The sequence below is a fragment of the Colossoma macropomum genome, unplaced genomic scaffold (assembly GCF_904425465.1).
Source record: "Colossoma macropomum unplaced genomic scaffold, Colossoma_macropomum, whole genome shotgun sequence".
In the NCBI taxonomy this organism is placed as follows: domain Eukaryota; kingdom Metazoa; phylum Chordata; class Actinopteri; order Characiformes; family Serrasalmidae; genus Colossoma; species Colossoma macropomum.
This window is the reverse complement of record NW_023494793.1, coordinates 44,076,158-44,098,062: the sequence shown is the minus strand read 5'-3', so window position 1 is coordinate 44,098,062 and position 21,905 is coordinate 44,076,158. Positions and strand designations below refer to the sequence as shown.

The 21,905-nt window shown below is 38.9% G+C and overlaps 1 protein-coding gene across 5 annotated transcripts in view; it reads right to left on the bottom strand.

Annotated features, from left to right (window-relative positions):
- Positions 1 to 11,080: 11,080 nt before the first annotated feature.
- serping1 (serpin peptidase inhibitor, clade G (C1 inhibitor), member 1) overlaps positions 11,081 to 21,905 on the bottom strand; it is a 28,448-nt gene continuing 17,623 nt past the window's right edge. For all 5 annotated transcript variants that reach the window (XM_036579643.1, XM_036579642.1, XM_036579645.1 and 2 more), the window contains 5 exons: positions 21,641 to 21,784; positions 19,650 to 19,853; positions 16,884 to 17,023; positions 15,092 to 15,314; positions 11,081 to 11,570 (listed from right to left, as the gene is read on the bottom strand). In XM_036579643.1, coding sequence (XP_036435536.1) covers positions 11,251 to 11,570; positions 15,092 to 15,314; positions 16,884 to 17,023; positions 19,650 to 19,853; positions 21,641 to 21,784 — 1,031 coding nt within the window. In that variant the 3' untranslated portion in view covers positions 11,081 to 11,250. The remainder of the gene's footprint in view (positions 11,571 to 15,091; positions 15,315 to 16,883; positions 17,024 to 19,649; positions 19,854 to 21,640; positions 21,785 to 21,905) is intronic.

Below are 21,905 nucleotides of genomic sequence, written 5' to 3'. Positions count from 1 at the left end.
AACGATGGTCTCAGGCTGTGGCGTTATTAATGTGTTTATAACGAGTTTGTTAAAGAGGCTGTCAACTCCACTGCACATATGGAAAATGTCCCAAGTTACTAAAGATGTGGCTTAATAATCCATAACTAAACCTAGATTTAAACAATCATTACATCTGATTAGAAGTTGGAATTGGGAATGATATTGTATTATAAAATTAAACAAAAAATGCTAATTAGCTAGGCAGCTAGCCAATTAATAAAAATCAACGGCATCGCAAAATAAAAAAGATGGTTCTCTGAGGGTTCTTTAGTAAAGACAGTGGTTCTATAGAACCATGAACACTCAAAGAACCATTTGCATGCTTAAAAGGTTCTTTGCATGGTGAAATGGTTCTTAAGACTGATTGAGAATGCGTTGTATATAATTCTATATAGAACCTTTTTGAAAATGGATGAATGTAGCACCAAAATTGGTTCCTCTGTTGGATACAAGCTGGACATTGTAACAACAGCAGAACCCTTTTTGGTGCTGTATAAAACCATTTTATTTGCATTAGTGTTTTTACATGAATTAATGTTAGGTGGGTATGTCAGATGCACACTCTTTAGTAAAGACAATGGTTCCTTATAGAACCATTCACACTCACAAAGTGCTTAAAGGTGAAATGGTACCTTAGATTGATGGAGAATGTGTTGTAAATGGTTCTATATAGCAACAAAAAGGCTTTGGCTACTGTCGCAATGTCAAGCTTGTGTACCCTTTTTGATGCTATATAGAAACCTTTTCAAAAAGGTTCTCCGTCAATCTGAAGAATGTTTTCAACATGCAAAGAACCCTTTAAGCATACAAATGGTCCTTCTTGGGTCTATATGGAACCATTGCTTTTACTAAAGAACCCTTGAAGAACCATCTAAATGGTTTTATATAGCACCAAAAAGGGTATACAAGCTTGGCATTGTAACAATAGCAGAACCCTTTTTGGTGCTATATAGAACCATCTACAACACATTCTCCATCAATCTGAAGACCCATTTCACCATTAAGCATGCAAATAGCTCTTTGAGTGTTCATGGCTCTATATAGAACCATTGTCTTTACTTAAGAACCCATGTAGAACCATCTTTTTTAAGAGTGTAATTATCAAATTAATAAAATGTGATAAAATGGTGCAAAAAAACATGGCGAGTAAAAACCTTAGCAGAAAAAAAAATCTACCCAAATTCTTATTGGAGAGGAGAACCTTCATGTGAGATGCTTCCAACCTTGCCCAAAATCCAACAGAGCGAGAACCTCTCAATAAAATCATTAACATGGTCTATTTGACAGTACAGGGCCCTGTAAGATTAGACATAGATTAAGGAATAAAGTTGACAGCCCCTTCCAGATGTAATAACCTTAATAAGGTGTAATAATAAGGTGTTTGTTAAGGTGTTTGTTGCAGTTGTTGGTTACTGGACGAATAATTTGCACACCGTCAGTCAAAGCACAGCGCAAACAACTGGATATGTCCTCGATTAGTCGTCTGTCGCTTTTGTATCTATGTGTGTGTATGGGTGGGTGTCCTTTGTGGCATTTTATATGGAACATGTGGTCTTTTTGTATGTGAATTTTCCATGACTCTATCGTCCAGCTGGTCAGAGAGAGGCTACACGACTACAGTGTTATCTAAAAGTCAAAGACCATGATTTCCAGTCAGAACAGCCAAGTACAAATGATTCATTTTTTCAGAAGATATTTGTGAGGAGATCAGATATAAGACAATCCACTTGCACAAGGAAGGAGAACGTCAAAGTGAAAAAACAGGAATTTCCAAAAATGTGTCTCCTAACAACCACCTGGAAGACCTGGTAGACACCAAAACTGCCCCCATCAGATAAACAGCACTTAAAGCTTTCATCTCTGAGAGAGAGGAGAAAATCAAGCTGCTTCAGATCTGAAAACATCCACAGGTGTTTCTGTCCATCCTTCCACTGTGAGAAGACGACTCAGCGCTGTGGGTCTGAAAGGATGAGTAGCTGATCAAGAAGAACCTCACTGAGAAAAGGAGACGGACACATCAAACAAAGAAGCTGAACGATGGACTGACCACCCCAGAGTCCAGACCTCAACACCACTGAATGTGTTTGATTACTTCAGAAAAAGATCAACCAGCTTCTAAGACTGAACTTTGGAGGTGTGTCTGCAGATTCTTTGAGTCTCCTGAACAGAATGGAAGCTGGAATAAAGGGACAGAGTGGACAGACTGATCACCGAACGATTCAGCTAAAAAAATGAATAACTTGTTCTAAATGGCTGTTTTGACTGGAAATTAAATGGATGGTGGTCTCTGGCTTTTGCACAGTACTGTGTTTACATATATACAATATATGTAATATAAGACTGGAGTGGAGCTTTGTCGATTCACCTGCCTATTATATATTTGTTTTATTTTTATGTCTTTATGAGGATTGATTGGTCAGTTATCACTGGACTCAGACAACCTTTACAACCACACGGAAGATGTGTGTGTGTGTCTGTGTGTGTGCATGCACATTTGAATGACCTCGTTCTGTAATATGTGTGTCCAGTCTCTGTTGAATGTGTCGGTGGAATCTCCTTCAAAATGTGTCCTCATTTGAAAAAGCACACTGAAGAATGCTCACTGCTGCCCTCACCTGATGCACTGCTCAAACTGCGCCAACAGTCAGTGCCAGAAAGCACAGCTTCCGACAAGGTCAAACTGCCTCTGAGGAGTTGGAGCACCAATCCAAAAACCTCTGAAAGGTCAACCAACATTCAGACAGCCTCTGAACAGTTAAAGCATCAATCCAAAAACCTCTGAAAGCTCAACCACCAATCAAACAGCCTCTAAAGCACCAATCTGAAAACCTCTGAAAGCTCAACCACCAATCAAACAGCCTCTAAAGCACCAATCTGAAAACCTCTGGAAGCTCAACCACCAATCAAACAGCCTCTAAAGCACCAATCTGAAAACCTCTGAAAGCTCAACCACCAATCAAACAGCCTCTAAAGAGTTAAAGCACCAATAAAAAACTCTGAAATCTCAACCACCAATCAAACAACCTCTGAGGAGTTAATGCACCAATCCAAAAACCTATGAAAGCTCAACCAGCAATCAAACAGCCTCTGAAGAGTTAAAGCACCAATCTGAAAACATCTGAAAGCTCAACCACCAATCAAACAGCCTCTAAAGAGTTAAAGCACCAATAAAAAAAACCTCTGAAAGCTCAACCACCAATCAAACAACCTCTAAAGAGTTAAAGCACCAATAAAAAAAACCTATGAAAGCTCAACCACCAATCAAACAGCCTCTAAAGCACCAATCCGGAAACCTCTGAAAGCTCAACCAATCACAAAGCATCTGAACTTCTTGAAAGCTCAGCCACCAATCAGACAGTTTCAAAAGATCTCAACCATCAATCACTCTCTGAAGAGCTCACCCACCAGTCAGACAACATCTAAAGATCTCAAACACCAATCAAAGAGCATGTAAACATCTCATCCACCAATCAGACATGCTCCGAAGATCTCAACCACCAATCAGACATGCTCTGAAAAATTCAACCATCATTCAAACAGCTCTTGAAAGCTCAGCCACCAATCAGACATGCTCTGAAGATCTTAACCACCAATCAGACATGCTCTGAAAAACTCAACCACCATTCAAACAGCTCCTGAAAGCTCAGCCACCAATCAGACAGCTTCAAAAGATCTCAGCCAGCAATCAGTCTCTGAAGAGCTCAACCACCAGTCAGACAGCATCTAAAGATCTCAACCACTAAACAGTCCTTCAAGAGCTTCTGAAGATCACATATAAAGCCCATTAACATCCAGACAGCCTTTGAAGATCTCAACCATCAGACAGCCTTTGAAGATCTGAACCATCAATCAGACAGTCTTTGAAGATCTGAACCACCAATCAGACAGCTTCTAAAAGCTCAGCCACCAATCAGACAGTCTTTGAAGATCTCAACCACCAGTGAGACAGCTTCTGAAAGCTCGGCTGCCAATCCGTCAGGCTTTAAAGGCTTCATCCCCAAACAGACAACATCTAAAGATCTCAACCACTAAATGTTCTTTCAAGAGCTTCCGAGGATCACATATAAAGATCTCAAACACCAATCAAACAGCATCTAAACATCTCATCCACCAATCAGACATGCTCTGAAGATCTTAACCACCAATAAGACATGCTCTGAAAAACGTAACCACTATTCAAACAGCTCTTGAAAGCTCAGCCACCAATCCGACAGCTTCAAAAGATCTCAACCAGCAATCAGTCTCTGAAGAGCTCAACCACCAGTCAGACAGCATCTAAAGATCTCAACCACCAAACAGTCTTTCAAAAGCTTCTGAAGATCATATATAAAGCCCATCACCCTCCAGACAGCCTTTGAAGATCTCAACCACCAATCAGACAGCTTCTGAAAGCTCAGCCACCAATCAGACAGCTTCTGAAAGCTCAGCCACCAATCAGACAGCCTTTCAAGATCTCAACCATCAATCAGATAGTCTTTGAAGATCTCAACCACCAATCAGACAGCTTCTAAAAGCTCGGCCACCAATCAGACAGCCTTTGAAGATCTCAACCACCAATCAGACAGCTTCTAAAAGCTCGGCCACCAATCAGACAGCCTTTGAAGATCTCAACCACCGATCAGACAGCTTCTAAAAGCTCGGCCACCAATCAGACAGCCTTTGAAGATCTCAACCACCAATCAGATAGCTTCTGAAAGCTCGGCTGCCAATCAGACAGCCTCTAAAAGCTCAACCACCAATCCGTCAAGCTTTAAAGGCTTCATCCCCCAAACTAATTAAGGTTTAACCAATCAAAGGAGTCCTTAGATCACATGACTGACTGTGGGTCCAAACGCCTGGATTCAATGCAGATATTATTTAAGGGAGCCGGATGTTACGGAGGGACCCCCTTCATTTTTTCAGGTCCGATGATGTGATGGTCATTGTGCTTCCTGATCACATGTGAAAGCCTGTAGTTTTTGGGGTAAAGACCCAAACAGAAGACAGGATTCTCTGCAGAAACACTGTCCATCTGGTTGCAGGGAACGTTTTCATGGAGAGGTTCTGAAAGCCTCTCAGCATGTTGTGGGTCAGCGAATCCCTCCAGTGGCGGATTATGATGTAAACTTGACTTCCCACAAAGGTTTTATCGTGTGCATGAGAAGTTGTGTACCAAACCTGTGGAGTTTCTTCATCTCACTGTAATGTTTCCACTGAATGTTTGTTCCGCTGTATGTTCCTCAGTGACCTCGGTCTTATGTGTTGTCTCGAAGGAGATACGTGTAAACTTTAACAGCCCATTTGCTTTCAGAGTCCGGCGAGGCTGGTCATTATGCAAGCTGGACCTACAAGCAAAGGCTTGACCTTGCATCACTTTTTCCTCCTTCCTTTTTTATGATTGTGGCAAGCAGAAGTAGAACAGGGTCTCCTGGTCCACGTTCCTGAGGACGCTGTGCATTTTAGTGCTCTAACACACCCACTTCTCACTCATGAAGGGCTTGATAATCAGCTGATGAGTTGAATCAGGTGTGCTGGAAGCAGGGAAAACACTAAAATGTGCTGCACTTCAGAACCAGGATTAGAGGAAAATGCATTTACATATTCATCACACTCTGATTGGAGGCCTGTTAGAGCTGGCAAACTGGCTCTAGAAGCCAGAGTATAAATAAACCATGTTTATATCGTTTATATCCAAAGCAATCATGAAACTGCATATATAAATACATATAAATGCAAAAATCTTATACGCACTTCATTTACTTTCCTTTTTCCTCTTTCTCCCTTCGATCATGTTTACACTTGGTATTAAAATGCATATACACAGCAAAAAATGGTCTCTTCTCAAGTGAAATGATCTTGAATCTAGTCGATATATCTAATATTTCCCATTTGAGATGGTTCTGCACTTATTATAAGATCATTTAGCTTATTTTTAGACATTTTTATGTGTTTTAGGTCATTTTATTAAGTAATATTATCTCACTATACATTGCAAAAATGATCTTTTAGCCAGTGAAATAATCTTAAACAAGTCAACATATCTCATATTTCTCATTATGAGGTTGTTGTAAGAAAATTATAAGATTATTTAACATATTTCCAGACCTTTTTTACCTTGTCTGGTAAAAGTGTCTCATTCCATTGGCAGATCATTTTACTTGTTTTGAGAAATAATGCAGATAATTTTGCTTATTTCCAAAAATAATGTGTGAAATAAGTAAAATGATCTGCCAACAGAATAAGAATGACTTAAAGCCAGTAAAAGATGTCTAGAAATAAGAGAAAAAACCTATAATATTCTGACAATAACCTCATAATGAGAAATATTAGATATTTTGATTAGATTTAAGATGTTTTCACTTGCTAAGAGAACTTTTTTGCAGTGTACCGCACTACAAGCAACATAGTGGGATAATCTTACTTACATTACTGAAACAAGTAAAAAGTGTCTAGAAATAAGTTAAATCATCTTAAGTTAAGCCTCCATCAATCTCAACAGGAGTAATTCGATTTCTTGACTCTAATTAAGATAATTTTACTTGACAAGACACCATTTTTTGCAGTGTATAGCGAAGCGGGAAGGTCTTTTAAAGTTGGGGGTGCTGAGATTTTAATCAGCATATTCACAACCTACACTATCATGTTATGCAAAAATGCTATGCCAATTTTTACATCTCAAATTATGCAAAAACAAGTAGAAATGCAAAAATTAAGATATAAGTGTCCACATATGACATCAAACCACTTATGCAAAGTTTATGCAATTGAGCTGAGCGGCAACCAGATTGTCGATATATGGCGCTGTAACCTGCGTACGTGTCGCCCGTAGTCAAGCTACATGCTGAGATTCGACACTCGAACGCACACCGAGCAGGAGAGACTGAAAAACTCCACATGTAGGATGTTGTAGCTTTTGATGACACTTTTAGGTCTGAAAAACAATCTTAGGACACTAATGTAGCTTCTTTTTTAGTGAAACGCACCCAAAGAGGCCTAGAGGGAAGCAGTTTGGCTCACTGTACGCTGCAAAAAATGGTGTCTTGTCAAGTAAAATAATCTTAAATATAGTTAAGAAATCTAATATTTCTCCTGTTGAGGTTGTTGTAAGCTTATTTAAAAAATTGTAACTCATTTCTAGACATTTTTACTTGTTTAAGTAAAACTATGTTGGCAGAGAATTGTGCTTGTTGTAAGAAATCAGCTTGAAACCAGCAAAATTATCTGCCAGTATAGTGAGATAATTTTACTGAATAAAATGACCTGAAACAAGTAAAAAAAATTATGGAAATAAGCTAAGTAATCTTATAATAAGTGCACAACCATCTCAAAATGGGAAATATTAGATAATTCGACTAGATTTAAGATCACTTCACTTGTCAAGAGACCAGTTTTTGCTGTGTAATGAAAACGCAGCGTTAAACAGTTCACGGCTACAGCAGATGCTGAAAATGTACAACTACAGTCTAAAACAAACACACATGCTTACGTCACTACGCTCAGTTCAGTTCTGTTAGATTTAAAAGTTTATTTTTAGCAGTTGCATCTAAACAGTCCTGAAATCTGGGGTTGCAGTGGCCCCCTCAGCACCCCCACCTCCCACAGGCGTGTCCGTCTACACGCTCAAACAGCAAATTACCCTGTTTTGTGGTCAGAATATGTTGTGATGGGATGCTAATGCCAGGTGTAAACAGGGCCGGGGTGTCTCAGATCTGCGAAACCTGGATGCCGAGACAATAACTGACCGTTAGAAATGTTGTTACAAGGTGATTATAAACTACTGCATGCCTACAAAATGTCTCGCATGTCAAAGTGTCCTGATCCCAGCGTTTGTGTGGGTAGCGAGGCTACGTTATCGGGCTTTGCACTGAGACGGTTCAGGTTGTGTTGTTTTTGGGTTGATTGACAGGTTCGGGCTCCAGCTGGGAGCTGCCCGAGGGTCCGAATGAAGGAGGGTCACTCAAGTCTTTCTCATGTGTCCTCACTGACTGTATATGTGGAACGTGTACTGTGACTGCCATCGTGTGGTCAGTCTTTGTAACTGCGTCTCAAAACGAAATAAATGAAATATATAAATAAATAAATAAGCTTGTTGCAAGAGTGTCGTTGGTTATTGCTCTTGAAATGTAAGAGACGCACTTTTACAGTCGAACTGTGGCACTTACAGCTTAAAAGACTGAATTTTGATCACTTTATTTAAGAGTGTGATGTAGTAAGGAAACATTGTTGAAGTTTCCAGTCTGTTGCCAGTCTGAGCTACGAGAACAGGTTTAAAGTTTGTTTTTGTGGTGAATGATGAATATGATCCCTTTAAAAAATTCAAAAATTTCCACATAGTTAAGCAGTTGAGATGTAAACAGAGAGGTTCAGAGTGGTTCAGAGTGGTTTGGTGTGAAACGCTCTGTTCTAAAGAAACTTACTGAGTCAGAATTGATCACAGTGGTGGTGATAGGAACCAGACGTCCACCTCTAAAAGAAATATGAGCCACTGCAACAAGTTATTACGCCTAGGGGGTCCTGGACCTCCTAATTAACCTCTTGGACCCCCTGAATGCCTCAAAATCTAAATTCGTCTGGGTCCCTGATGTCATGCTGTCCATTTGGGGAAAACAGACACTTAAATCCAGATTCAGTGAAGCTCATTGTTTATCTGCTTCACCTACAATCAGCTTCTGTCTCTGTTGGTCTTAACTAACTAGAGCTTTAGAACAACATCATCATCTAACACTTTAAATATAAACTAGATAAATGCAGAGAGGTGCATGGCATTCTGGGAGTCCTCTAAGTGCTCCTTTCCACTCTCTGAATTGGCCTTAAAGTCCAGTGGAGGAGACACCATATAAAATCATACTCATGACCTCTGAACAAAAAACAGAAGTGCCCACAAGGTGTAAAATTCAGGAGGTCCTGCGGGGTCCAGGGCCCCCTAATTAACCTACTGGACCACCTGAATATCTCAAAATCAAATTTCTGGGGGGTCCCTGAAAATAAACGTATTATAAAGTCATGCTGTTCATTGGGGTAAAATAAACGCTCAAATCCAGATTCAGTGAAGCTGATTGTTTATCTGCTTCCCCCACAATCAGCTTCTGTCTCTGGTGATCTTAACTAACTAGAGCTGCAGCACTGCTCTGCCTCAGGGTGGCGCTGTAGCAGACTGGCTCACCCAGTTGGTCCTTCATAGCCTAGAAACTGTAACTCTGCCCGGATTCCTCTGAAAAACTTTACAATGAGCTGCAGCAGATCTGTAAATCTGAAAACTCGCCCAGTTTCCCAAGAGTTTAGAGTGAAGAGTGACTGTTCCTCATTTCTCACACTGAAGACAGAAGAGGAGACGAGAAAGATCTCAGTTACTGTGAGGAAGAGCGCAGAACCGCACTAGAACAGAGACTCTACAGAAGAGGAGACGAGGAAGATCTCAGTTACTGTGAGGAAGAGCGCAGAACCGCACTAGAACAGAGACTCTACAGAAGAGGAGACGAGGAAGATCTCAGTTAATGTGAGGAAGAGCGCAGAACCGCACTAGAACAGAGACTCTACAGAAGAGGAGACGAGGAAGATCTCAGTTACTGTGAGGCAGAGTGCAGAACCGCACTAGAACAGAGACTCTACAGAAGAGGAGACGAGGAAGATCTCAGTTACTGTGAGGCAGAGCGCAGAACCGCACTAGAACAGTGACTTTACAGTGAGTGAGTTAGCAGCCAACATACCACAGTATTCACACACTGCATGAAATGGTTATGAATACACTGCCTGATGTCTGAGACACTGTTTTACGGTAGTTTGTGATAAAGTTTCAGTCTAAAACGTATTTTTAAACTCCATTCATGGTGGAGGGATACATGCAGGGCGCTGTGAGGCAAAATAGTCCCCAAAGAAAACTTATTATTTCAGATGTTCCACTATTTTCCATCATCAACATTCCATATGAACTCAGAAGACTCGTGTAGGTTCACTGGTGGTTCTGTATACACTGCAAAAAATGGTATGTTGTCAAGTGAAATGGTCTTAAATATAGTCAATATTTCTAATATTTCCCATTTTGAGATGGTTGTGCTCCCCTTTTATAAGATTATCTGGCTTATTTAGGGAATTTTTTACTAGTTTCAGGTCATTTTATTAAGTAATATTATCTCACTATACTGGCAGATCATTTTGCTGGTTTCAAACACAGTTCTTACAACAACATTTATTTGTATAGCGCTTTTTACAACTAGTGTTGTCTCAAAGCAGTTTATGGAAGGATCAAAAGAATAGAAAGAAAATAAAATAAAAATAAAAATGAGTCCATTTATACAAGTAAGGAACTGAATCCGGGTCCAAGCCCCCCACGAGCAAGTTAGCAGGCGACATTGGCAAGGAAAACTCCCTAGGAGTGAGAGGAAGAACCCTTGAGAGGAACCCAGGCTCAAGGGAGGAACCCATCTTCCTCGGGTCGATCCCGGATGAAGAGAGAATGACAGAGCTAATGAGATTTTACGACACGATACAACAAAGAAGCTTAGAGCTCGAACACCTTTCAGAAATATTCCGATTCATCCAGGAGGAAGTGATGTAAAGTTAGAACCATGTCATAGGTTCTCTGTCAAAGTGAGAGATAGGGTTCATGATCAGTGCCAGACGCTGGTGGCTCCACTGTGGTATTTCTTACAACAAGCACAATTATCTGCCAATATAGTGAGATAATTTTACTCAATAAAATCACTTAAAACAAGTAAAAAATGTCTAGAAATAAGTTAAATAATCTTAAATTAAGATTATAACAATCTCAACAGGAGAAATATTAGATTTCTGGACTATAATTAAGATAATTTTACTTGACAAGACACCATTTTTTGCTGTGTAGTATATAAATTGTCTATATCTGTGTTGTAGTCATGGCGACCCCTGGTTCCTATCACCACCACTGTAAAGACATCTGAACCATTTCACTCCAAACCACTCTGAATCTCTGTTTACATCTCACACACTGAGTTATGGAGGAATTTTTTATAAATGGGTGGAATTTCCCTTTAAAGAGCGAGTGTTGAGTCTTTCAGTGGAGGGTAAAAGATGCCATTCTTTGCAATCAAACTCTCATAACTTTCATAGTTTTATAGATCGTTTATTGCAGCGTTGTAGTTGTTAGTATGTTTATACAGTGATGATTTATTACATTAATTGTGTGAGATCTTTGCTGTATATCTGCTCTTTTTCCTGCATAGCGATTTTCTCTCCTCAGCTGTTGGTTCACACAGGAGCTACATGTCTGCTCTACTCTGTCTCCTTACTCCCATGCTTCTCTCTGCCTCTCTCCTTCTTTCTCTCTCTCCTCGCCTCTTTCTCTGGGTTGACGACTCTGCCCATGAACAGTGGGCACGCGGTCTGTTCGCTCCAGACGATGAAGACGAAGGGCTGCATGGCGCTGAAGGTGTTGAAGGAGCGAGAGAAGGAGACGCTGCTGGCCGCTGCCGCCTCCACGCCCTGCTCGGTCAGAGAGAGGTACGCCTGGTGACGGCCGTCGGTCAGCTCCACCGGCTCCTCGCCCGGAAACATCGCACACAGATTAGGAGAGTCAAACAGACCCGTCACACCTGAGAGGGCAGGAGAGAAAGGAGGAGAGAGAAAGAGAAAGAGAGGCAATGAGGAGAAGGAGTTAAGGATGATAGAAAGGGTGAGGGAGAGGTAAAGAAAGAAGAGAAAAGAGGCGAGGAAAGGAGGAAGGGGAGAGAAAAGAGCGAGATGGAGGAATGGAGAGAATGGAGGGAAAGGGAAAGAGAGAAAGAACAGATAAAAAAGACAGTGAGGGTGAGAGTAATAGAAGGGAAAGATGGACAGAAAGAAAGAAGAGTATGAGAGAAAGAAGAGGGTGAGGAATGGAGAGAGAGGAAGACCGAAAACAGAAATAATTAGGGAAGAGCGAAAGAGAAAGAAAGAGATAAAAGAAGAGGAAGAGAGTGATATAAGGTAAAGAGAACAAAGAGAGAAAGAGAGAGGTAATGAAGAGAAGGAGTTAATGGAGATAGAAAGGGTGAGGGAATGATATAGAAAGGGGCGAGGAAAGGAGGAAGGGGAGAGAAAGAGCGAGATAGAGGAATGAAGAGAATAGAAGGAACAGAGTTTGGTGAGGAAAAGAGAAAGGGGAAGAGAGAGATAAAGAATAGATAAGAGAGAGAGAAAGAAGGGAGGGTGAGTGAGAAATTGAAAGAGAAATAATTAGTGTAGAGAAGGAAGAAAGGAGGAGAAGAAAAAAGATGAAAAGAAAGTGAGAAAGGGTGATAGAGGGAGAGAAGGAAATAAATGGAGAAGGGGAAAAAAGAATGAATGAGTATGAGAGAAATATATATGAAAATGAGAGAAAGAGAGAAAAAAGAGAGGGAGAGAAAGAAGAGAGTGAGATAGAGGAATGGAGAAAGAGATGGAACAAAGAAAAGAGAATTAGGGGAAAGAAAGAGGGAGAAAAAGAAGTGCATGAGAGAAAAAATGGGGAAGAGTGAAAGGGATGGAGAGAAAGACAAAAGAGTATGAGAGAAATAGAAAATGGGGAAGGGAGAGAAAGGAATGAGGGTGAGTGAGGAATGGAGAGAGGAGAAACAAAAAACAAATAATAAGGGGAGCGAGAGGAAGAAGACGAAGGAGGAGAAGAAGAGAGATAAAAGAAAAAAGACAGTGAGAAAGGGTGATAGAGGGAGAAAAAGAAAAGTGGAGAAGAGAAATAAAGAATGAAAAAGGGAAAGCAAATGGGAAAGAGAGAGGGAGAGAAAAAAGGAAGAGAAAGAAGAGAGTGAGACAGAGGAATGGAGAAAGAGATGGAGCAAAGAAAAGAGCGTTGGGGGAAAGAAAGAGAGATGTAGATGTAAAGTCAGAGACGATAGCTCCTCCGGTCCTTCATCAGTGGTCACAGGACCCACCACCCAAATAGTACCTGCTCTGTGAGGGTCCATGGGGGTCCTGACCACTGAAGAACAGGGTAAAAGGGGGCTAACAAAGTATCAGAGAGACAGATGGACTACAGTCTGTAACTGTAGAACTACAAAGTGAAACTATTCAGCACGACTGTCCAGTGACTGAATGTGTTGCACGAAGCTTTGATTGTCATTTGCTCGGTGTTACTGTCAGTTTGCAAGAAAATTATGTTGCAGGCAACTCACAACAGCTAGTTGCATGGAAGTTTCACCGTCTAAAGCCAGTCTATGGGAAAGCGAGAGTACCTACGTTTAACTGTGCTGCTCCAGTTCTGTAAAGGAGAATAAAACCTGAACACCTGAACTGACGGAGATTCAAATTAGCATAATTTCCTTGCAAACTGACAGCAACACAAAGCAACTCACAAACAAAGTTGCATCTAAACCTTTTATTCACAGAATTCAGCAACTGCCCACTGACCTCGATTCTAGAAGAGCTTTGAGGCTTTTCTGATTTTTTTTAAGATAGTCTTTAGGTAGTTAGTTTAGTTAGAAGATCGCTGAAGCCGAAATGTGAAAAAGAGTGATGGAAATTGGTTTTCGAGTAAACGATGGCGTATCGAGCTGTCAGTGAGAAATGATTGGCTCTACAGACGGTCCAATCACAGAGCAGAGCTTTACGAAGGTTGCGTTCGATGTTCTGCAATGCCTGATCCAAAGCTCGTTTGAAAAATGGCTGCACAATGTGCTCCCAGGTCTGTCTGGTGTGTTTGGGTTCCCAGAAGCGAGGTGGACGTCGTCAGGGTGGGACGGAGATCTCAGCCCTCATTAGGTGGTCTTTGCAGAGCTGCTAACAACACGGCCTTAAAAAGACGGCAATCGGCTGTAAAGATGATTCTGCTTAAAACAAAAACCGAGTTAAATCTCTCCATCTTGCTCGTTTCAATGCCTCTAATCACGATAGCCTACGTCATCTAAAGTTACTCTGCGTAACTGTAGGTCAAAGGTCGCGACCCAAATGTTAAGAAGAGCCATTTTGTCCTTTCAACAAAAATCAATCCACTTTGGGAGCCACAACATTTAATGTCCATTTTACCATCTTGGCTGTAAATATGTCTCAGTATGTGCTGATGGACTAGAATAAGCTAAAAAAATCTAATATAAACAAAAACACAGACGTACTTTGCTCTGCTTTAAGCTTTAGCTCAGCTGTAGCTGCTTTTCTCGCATCTCTGACAGGAAACTTTTCCAAAAGTAGAACAGTTTCTCATAAAACGTCTCTCAACGTTTGACTTTTTACGAGGCTGAAGTCGCTTCTCATTCACCAGCCTCTTGTTAGAATGTTCCTATTCCACCTTAAATGGTGCCTGATATACCAGAACTATTTAAGGTGGAACAGAAAACCATTTAAGGTGGAACGGGACAATTAGAACAAGAAGCTGGCGAATGAGAAGCGACTTCAGCTTTGTGACGTTTTAGTGTTTCTCAGTTTCTCGTTGCAGATTAAACGTATCAGGAAACCAGCTGGAGTGATTATAAACACTAATAAGTCCATTAATCTCCAAATTATTGATGTTCATCTTAAATCTCTCTCTTTGCCGTTTCGTTAGCTACTATCTAGGCGAGACTGTTGTCTGTGTTGCTATGGTGACCAGCAGTCTGTGCTGATCTTCAGGGTTAAAGGGTGAATTAGCAGTTCTACATTAACTCCAGAGTTTAAGACCATTTATTGTTAAACTGTGTTGAACGATCAGCAGAGCTTTATTTTACTGTAAAGGAGGATTATTTTATTTTTACCTACAAATCTGATTCTGCTGTGGAGCTCCGGAGCCACATGTTGCCAACCGGCCTAAGGTCACCATTGGGCTGTGGAGCAGTGGAACTGTGTTCTCCGGAGTGATGGAGCTCCATCCAGTACCTTTGGGCTGAGTTAGATTGATCCAGAGCTGACCATCCAACATCAGTACCTGACCTCACTAACGCTCAATCAAGTCCTCACAGCAATGTTCCACATCTAGTGTAAAGCCTTCCCAGAAGAGTAGAGGCTGTTACTGCAGCACAAACTCTCTATTAATACTAGGAGAAACGCTGGAGTCAGCAAACGTAGAGGACGTACAGGGAAACGAGTTGGCATTATTGTCTGTATTGTAAGTGAGACTGGGTTAAAAAGGGCTGGAGAACTAAGATGTTGAGGAAGAGGATCATCTCACCCATTTTCCTCAGTAAAGTGGCCAGGTCCATGTTCGTGGTCAGTTTGGTCTTGGGCAGGGTGACCTCAGCAGACACAGGAATGACCTTGTTCACCTCTTTCACCATGGCTTGGACATTGTTCTCATCCAGGTTCTCCTCCAGCATTCTGAGGGCGCTCTCTGATGCAGCGTTCGGGACCATCACGTACAGGCTGCTTTTCCCTGTGAGGGGGAATTTCGCCACCTGGAGCAGGACGGATTTCATGTTATAGAGGTTACAGAGGTGTGTGTCAGCGCGGTACACGACCTACTAAAGGTAATAAACTGTCACTGGGTCAGACCCCGTCTAGTCACTGGGGTGGAACCCTCAAGGCTCCATCTCAGTACCTTTAGTCAGGGAACATAACTGAACCATAATCCACTGAAATGATATGTTCTAAGCTGTACTGACTCCACACACCCCGTCTCGTCTCCAGGCTTTTGTTTTACTGTTCTGTTTAAATCATTCGGTTATGAAAAGGTACAAATACGAACTTTTCACCTGGAAAACACTTATTTAAGGTTCACAATCAGACCTTAAAACCACTGTTGGAGCTTTGAGGGAACATTTACACTGTTTGTACCTTGATGAACGAAAAACGTACCAGAAGTGAACCTTTATTTCTGACAGTGTGGAAAACCTGCACTGCAAAACAACAGTGGTGTCTTTGCTAGTGAATCTGTCTTCAGTGTAGTCGATATGTCTAATATTTCTCATGTTGAGATTGTTGTAAGCTTGGTACCACTTTAAAATAAGACTGCGCTTATAAAGGGTTTAAAATGAGTTTGTTAATGGTCATTTCATAGTTCATAGTAGTTCATAGTTCATGGTCAGGTCATAAACACTTTGATAAGCAGTTATAACAAATGAATAAAAACGGAAAAAGTGAGCTATAATATCTGATGGATAAGTATTTGTGATGAGGTCACTGTTGCCTTTTTTATTGATTTGTTATAACTGCTTATCAATGATTTAAGGTCTTTATAACCTAATTAATAACCATTAATAAACTAATTTTTAACAGTTCATGAACCTTCATAAGGGGAGTCTTATTTTAAAGTGGCACTGTAAGCTGAATGCACTTAAAACAAGTAAAATTATCTGCCAATACAGTGAGATAATTTTACCTGATAAAATGACTGAAAATAGGTAAAAAATGTCTAGAAATAAGTTAAACAATCTTACAGTATTCCTGCAATCATATCAATATGTGTAATATTAGATATGTTGACTTGATTTAAATGACTTTACTTAGCAAGATACTATTTTATGCAGTGTGTATATGAAATGAGGAGTGTTGACAAAACATGCACTGCAAGTGAAATGATCTTAAATCTAGTCTATATATCTAACATTTCGCATTCTGAGATGGTTGAGCTCTTATTATAAGATTATCTAGCTTATTTCTGGATTTATTTTACTTGTTTTAGGTCATTTTATTAAGTAAAATGATCTCACAATACTGGCAGATAATTTTGCTAGTTTTAAGCTGATTTCTTACAACAAGCACAATTATCTGCCAACACAGTGAGATAATTGTACTTAATAAATCACTTACAACAAGTAAAAATGTCTGAGAATAAGTTAAATAATGTTATAATAAGTGCAGAACCCTCTAAACAGGAGAAATATTAGATATATTGACTATATTTACAATAATTTTACTTGACAATTTACCATTTTTCAGTGTGGTTAATAATCAGAGTTTTTCTTCACAGCGGTGGTAAAACTGGGGGTCAGTCAGCACTTAATTCGCATGTATGTTTTTCTCACCTGAGCCTTTAATTTGCTGATGTATGTGGTGGCCAGGGTGAATTTGGAGCTGTAGAGAATGGGAACAGACACCAGCTCTCCCGACAGAGTCATGAACTCTCCGTCTTTACTTTTTTCTTCAAACGAGCTCTTCCACTTACCTGCAACACACAGACGAGATTCAGGGGCGGATTAGTGTCACTGTAAAATGGTCTCTTGTCAAATGCAGTGATCTTAAATCTAGTGGATATATATTGTATTTCTCATTATGAGATGGTTGCAAGCTTATTATAAGATCATTTCACTTATTTCTTGCCTTTCTTTGCTTGTTTTAAGTAACTTTATCAAGTAAAACGATCTCGCTGTATTGGCTGATTGGTTTGCTCATTGTAGTAAACATACTTGAAACAAAAACAACATTATCTGCCAATAGAGTAAGATCATTTCACATGAAAAAATTCTTAAAAGAGGTAAAAATGTCTAGATATAAATTAAATAATCTTATATTAAGCTTACAACAACCTCAGCTTGAGAAATATTAGATTAGATATCTGGATTTGACATCATTTCATCTCTTGTCAAGTGAAATGATCTTAAATCTAGTCAATATTTCTAACAATTTTTGAGATGGCTGTGTATTTATTATAAGATTATCTTGATTATTTCTGGACATTATTTATGTGTTTTAGGTCTTTTTATTAAGTAAAATTATCTCACCATGCTGGCAGATCATTTTGCTGGTTTTAAACTCATTTCTTACAGCAAGCACAATTATCTGCCAACATAGTGAGATAATTTTACTTAATAAAATCACTTAAAACAAGTAAATAATGTCTAGAAATAAGATAAATGATCTTAAATTAAGCTCACAACAACCTCAACAGGAGAAATATTCGATTTCTTGACTGTATTTAAGGTAATTTTACTTGAAAAGAGACCATTTTTGGCAGTATGAGTTCAGTAGGACGTGTAAAGCTGCACACAGTTGGAGGAAAAGTAGACAGTTCTGTTTATATGGTATATTTTTGAAAGGGGCATCTTGCTGTAGGCTGATCAGGCAGGACTCTGCTAAAGTGTTGTTTTTTGTGACGTCACAAAAATAATGAATTCTAAACAAGCTGGTTTTACTGAAGACTGAAGAGTCGGGGCTGCACGACTTTAGATTTTTAAAAGTTGATGTGATGAAAGTCGAGTCGACATTGAGAAAAATTTAGAGCACCATAATTTGGCAAAAATAAGCGTAACTGAGTTTAAACTTTACAGGATTACAGGACGTTATGGCCCCTCTACAACAACACAACGTATTATTGTAGTTTTCAGGAAACTGGAGATAACGACATTCAATATCTGATCAGCGGAGACATTAGAATGAAGCCGAACTCCACAGGTCAGTAGAGCGTGACCTGATCTTACAGGAAACTAAAGATGCACTGCAAAAAATGATCTCTTGTCAAGTAAAATTATGGTAAATCTGGGCAAGAAATCTAATATTTCTCCTCTTCAGTTTGTTGTGAGCTTAATTTAAGATTATTTACCTTATTTTTAGACATGTTTTACTTGTTTTAAGTAATTTTATTAAGTAAAATTATCTCACTATGTTGGCAGATAATTGTGCTTGTTGTAAGAAATGAGCTTAAAACCAGCAAAATGATCTGCCAGTATGGTGAAATAATTTTTCTCAATAAAATAACCTAAAACAAGTAAAAATGTCTAGAAATAAACTAAATAATCTCATAATAAGTGCACAACCATCTCAAAATGGGAAATATTAGATGTATCAACTAGATTTAAGATCATTTCACTTGACATTAGATCTTTTTTTGCAGTGTATGAACCCATGAAATCATTTAGCTCTGACCTCACTGCAAAGAAATATGTCTTAGCAAGAGAAAAAAAATCTAGTCAATATAGTGAATCACTGTTGTCAGAGGAAAACCTCGTATCTCCAAAATGGTAACTTTACAGGAGAAGGAAAAACCTACTTTACTTTTAATGTAAGTCAATGGAACCAGACTTTTTACGAGTCATTTTAGGTTGTTTCTTTTGTTCCATTCATCATGAAATTTATACACAATTTAAAGAGCAACAGGCATTTTCAAATTATGTCAAAAACTAGAAAAACGACAAAAATGGAGATACGAGGTTTTCTTCCAACAGCAGCGTCATATTTGTCATTATGAGATTTTTTTTTTTGCAAGAATATTATAAGATTATTTAACTTATTTCTAGAGATTTTTCACTTGTTTTAAGTCATTTTATCTGGTGAAAGTGTCTTATTCTGCTGGCAGATCATTTAATTTGCTTCAAGAAACAATGTTTGAAACAGTAAAATGATCTGCCAACAGAATGAGACACTTTCACCAGATAAAATGACTTAAAACAAGTAAATATTGTGTAAAATAAGTGAAATGCTCTTATAATATTCTGACAACAACCTCATAATGAGAAATATCAGATATATTGCCTAGATTTAAGATGTTTTTACTCACTAAGAGATCATTTTTTTTGCTTGCTGTTGTCTTCTCTCAGCCAGCCATGCATCATAATCACATGATGGGCAACTAGTCAACTAGTCAGTGCGCCCCCTACTGGAGAGTGAAGTGTTTAACAACGTTTACATGCTTCACCAAACTCTTTCATTTCAAACGAGTGAGGAAAACCTGTTTTTCCATGATATGAGCCCTTTCAGCTTCTGCAACAGTGGAACACTGAGATAAAGCGTTGCTGTTGTTTGTTTGTTTAGCCGCAGACACATTAACACATACAGACAAACGGAAAGCCACTGACCGATGAAGTGGACGGCGTTTAGCAGGGCAAACTCCGTCGACGAGTCCATGGACTCCACCAGCTTCTTTATCTTATTCTGCGTTTTCCTCTGCACCCAATCATTGATCATCTTCACGTTCTCCTCGCTGCTATTGGTCAGCTTTTTGGGCACTGTTTCGTAGAACTCCAGGGACTGGTTGACGAAAGCTTCTCCGAGCGCGTGGTCTGAGGGGAGGAGAGAGCAAAATTCATCAGAGGGAATTTATATATATATATATAATATATATATAGTGTGTAAATTACATGATGAATGGACCCAAAGAAACGGCACAAAATTACTTGGAAAAATTAAAATACATCTGTTTCTGTTTTTTTTTTTTCTGCTGGAAGCACTGCAAAAAAAAGATCTCTTAGAAAGTGAAAACATCTCAAATCTAGTCATTATACCTAATATTTCTCATTATGAGGTCGTTAGAATATTATAAGCTATTTCACTTTGTTTCTAGATATTATATACTTGTTTTAAGTCATTTTATCTGATGAAAGTGTATATATAAATATATATATATATATATATATATATATATATATATATATATATAAAACACTGCTGTCAGAACAAAACCTAGTATCTCCAAAATGACAACTTTACAGTAAAAAAAACATACTTTACTTTTAATGTAAGTCAATGGAACCAGACTTTTTTCCGAGTAATTTTGGGTAATTTCTTTTGGTCAATTTATCACGAAATTAAAACACAATATAAAGGCAGACAGGCATTTTAAAGTTTTCAAATTATGTCAAAAAACTGAAAAACGACAAAATATATAATATATATATATATATATATATATATATATATATATATATATACACCCTGCATCTCTTTTTTGCATCTCTAATTGGTTCTTCAGATTGATGGAGAATGTGTTGTACAAGGTTCTTTATAGAACATTTTTGAAAAATGCTTCTATGTAGCACCAGAAAGCGTTCTGCTATTGTATACAAGCTTGGCATCATAACAATAGCACAAGTGCTACATAGAACCATATACAACACATTCTCCATCAATCTGAAGAACGCATGCAAATGGTTCTTTGAGTGTTCATGGTTCTATATAGAACCATTGTCTTTGCTAAAGAACCCTTGAAGAACCATCTTTTTTCCCTATCAAATGCTTGCTATCACAGCGTTCACTAAAACTAACTAAGCGAACACTATGACTTTACTGTATGCTAACACTGCCACAAGCTTTAAGTAAAACATGGAACATGTTTTAAAAGCTTCAAATGTCTCTGTTTAATCTAGAGCTTCTGAAAAATTGTTTGTGCTCAACACGTTAGCTTAGTGCTAACAAACTACTAGAAACTCATAGAGGTGCTAGCAGAGGTTAGAGCGTTCCTCGTGTTTACATTTATGGCTCGAATTGACGGCACCGGCTCTAATAGTCACGATTCATCACTGATATTAACAGATACGCTTAATTAAGGTCTCTGAATGACACTTATTTCCATAAATACACCACAAATTGTTATTTTTATTGTTACTGTAAAGTGTTACACTGCAAAAAATGGTCTCTTGTCAAGTGAAATGATCTTAAATCTAGTCGACATATCTAACATTTCCCATTTTGAGATGGTTGTGCGCTTATTGTAAGATTATTTATATTATTTCCAGAATTCTTTACGTGTTTTAGGTCATTTTATTAAGTACAATTATCTCACTATACTGGCAGATAATTTTGTTGGTTTCAAGCTGATTTCTTACAGCAAGCACAATTATCTGCCAACATAGTGAGATAATTTTTCTTAATAAAATTACTAAAAACAAGTAAAAATGTCTGGAAATAAGTTTAATAATCTTAAATTAAGCTCACAACAATCTCACCAGGAGAAATATTAGATTTATTGACTATATTTCAGACAATTTTACTTGGCACGAGACCATTTTTTGCAGTGTAGCCTTTATTCCTACACTTTTGATCTGCTGTTAGAAGTGAAATTGCTCCATACTGGGGTTGAAGAACATCTGATTGGCCATCAGCATCGACTCCTTGGTCTCCTCTCTCATCTCCTTCATCACCGAGTGCAGGCAGGAGAAATCAGTGGGCAGATAGAGAGCCTTTTCCAGCTGTGTCCTCGTATCTCCTCGAGCACCTGAGCCAGAAGCAAACAGACTCACTGCAAAGCTTTTCTCATTATTTGGTGAAACTGTTAAGGTCCTAACCTTCTTTCTAACCCTTAGCAGTCACAGCTAACAAATCATGCTGTATCTTTA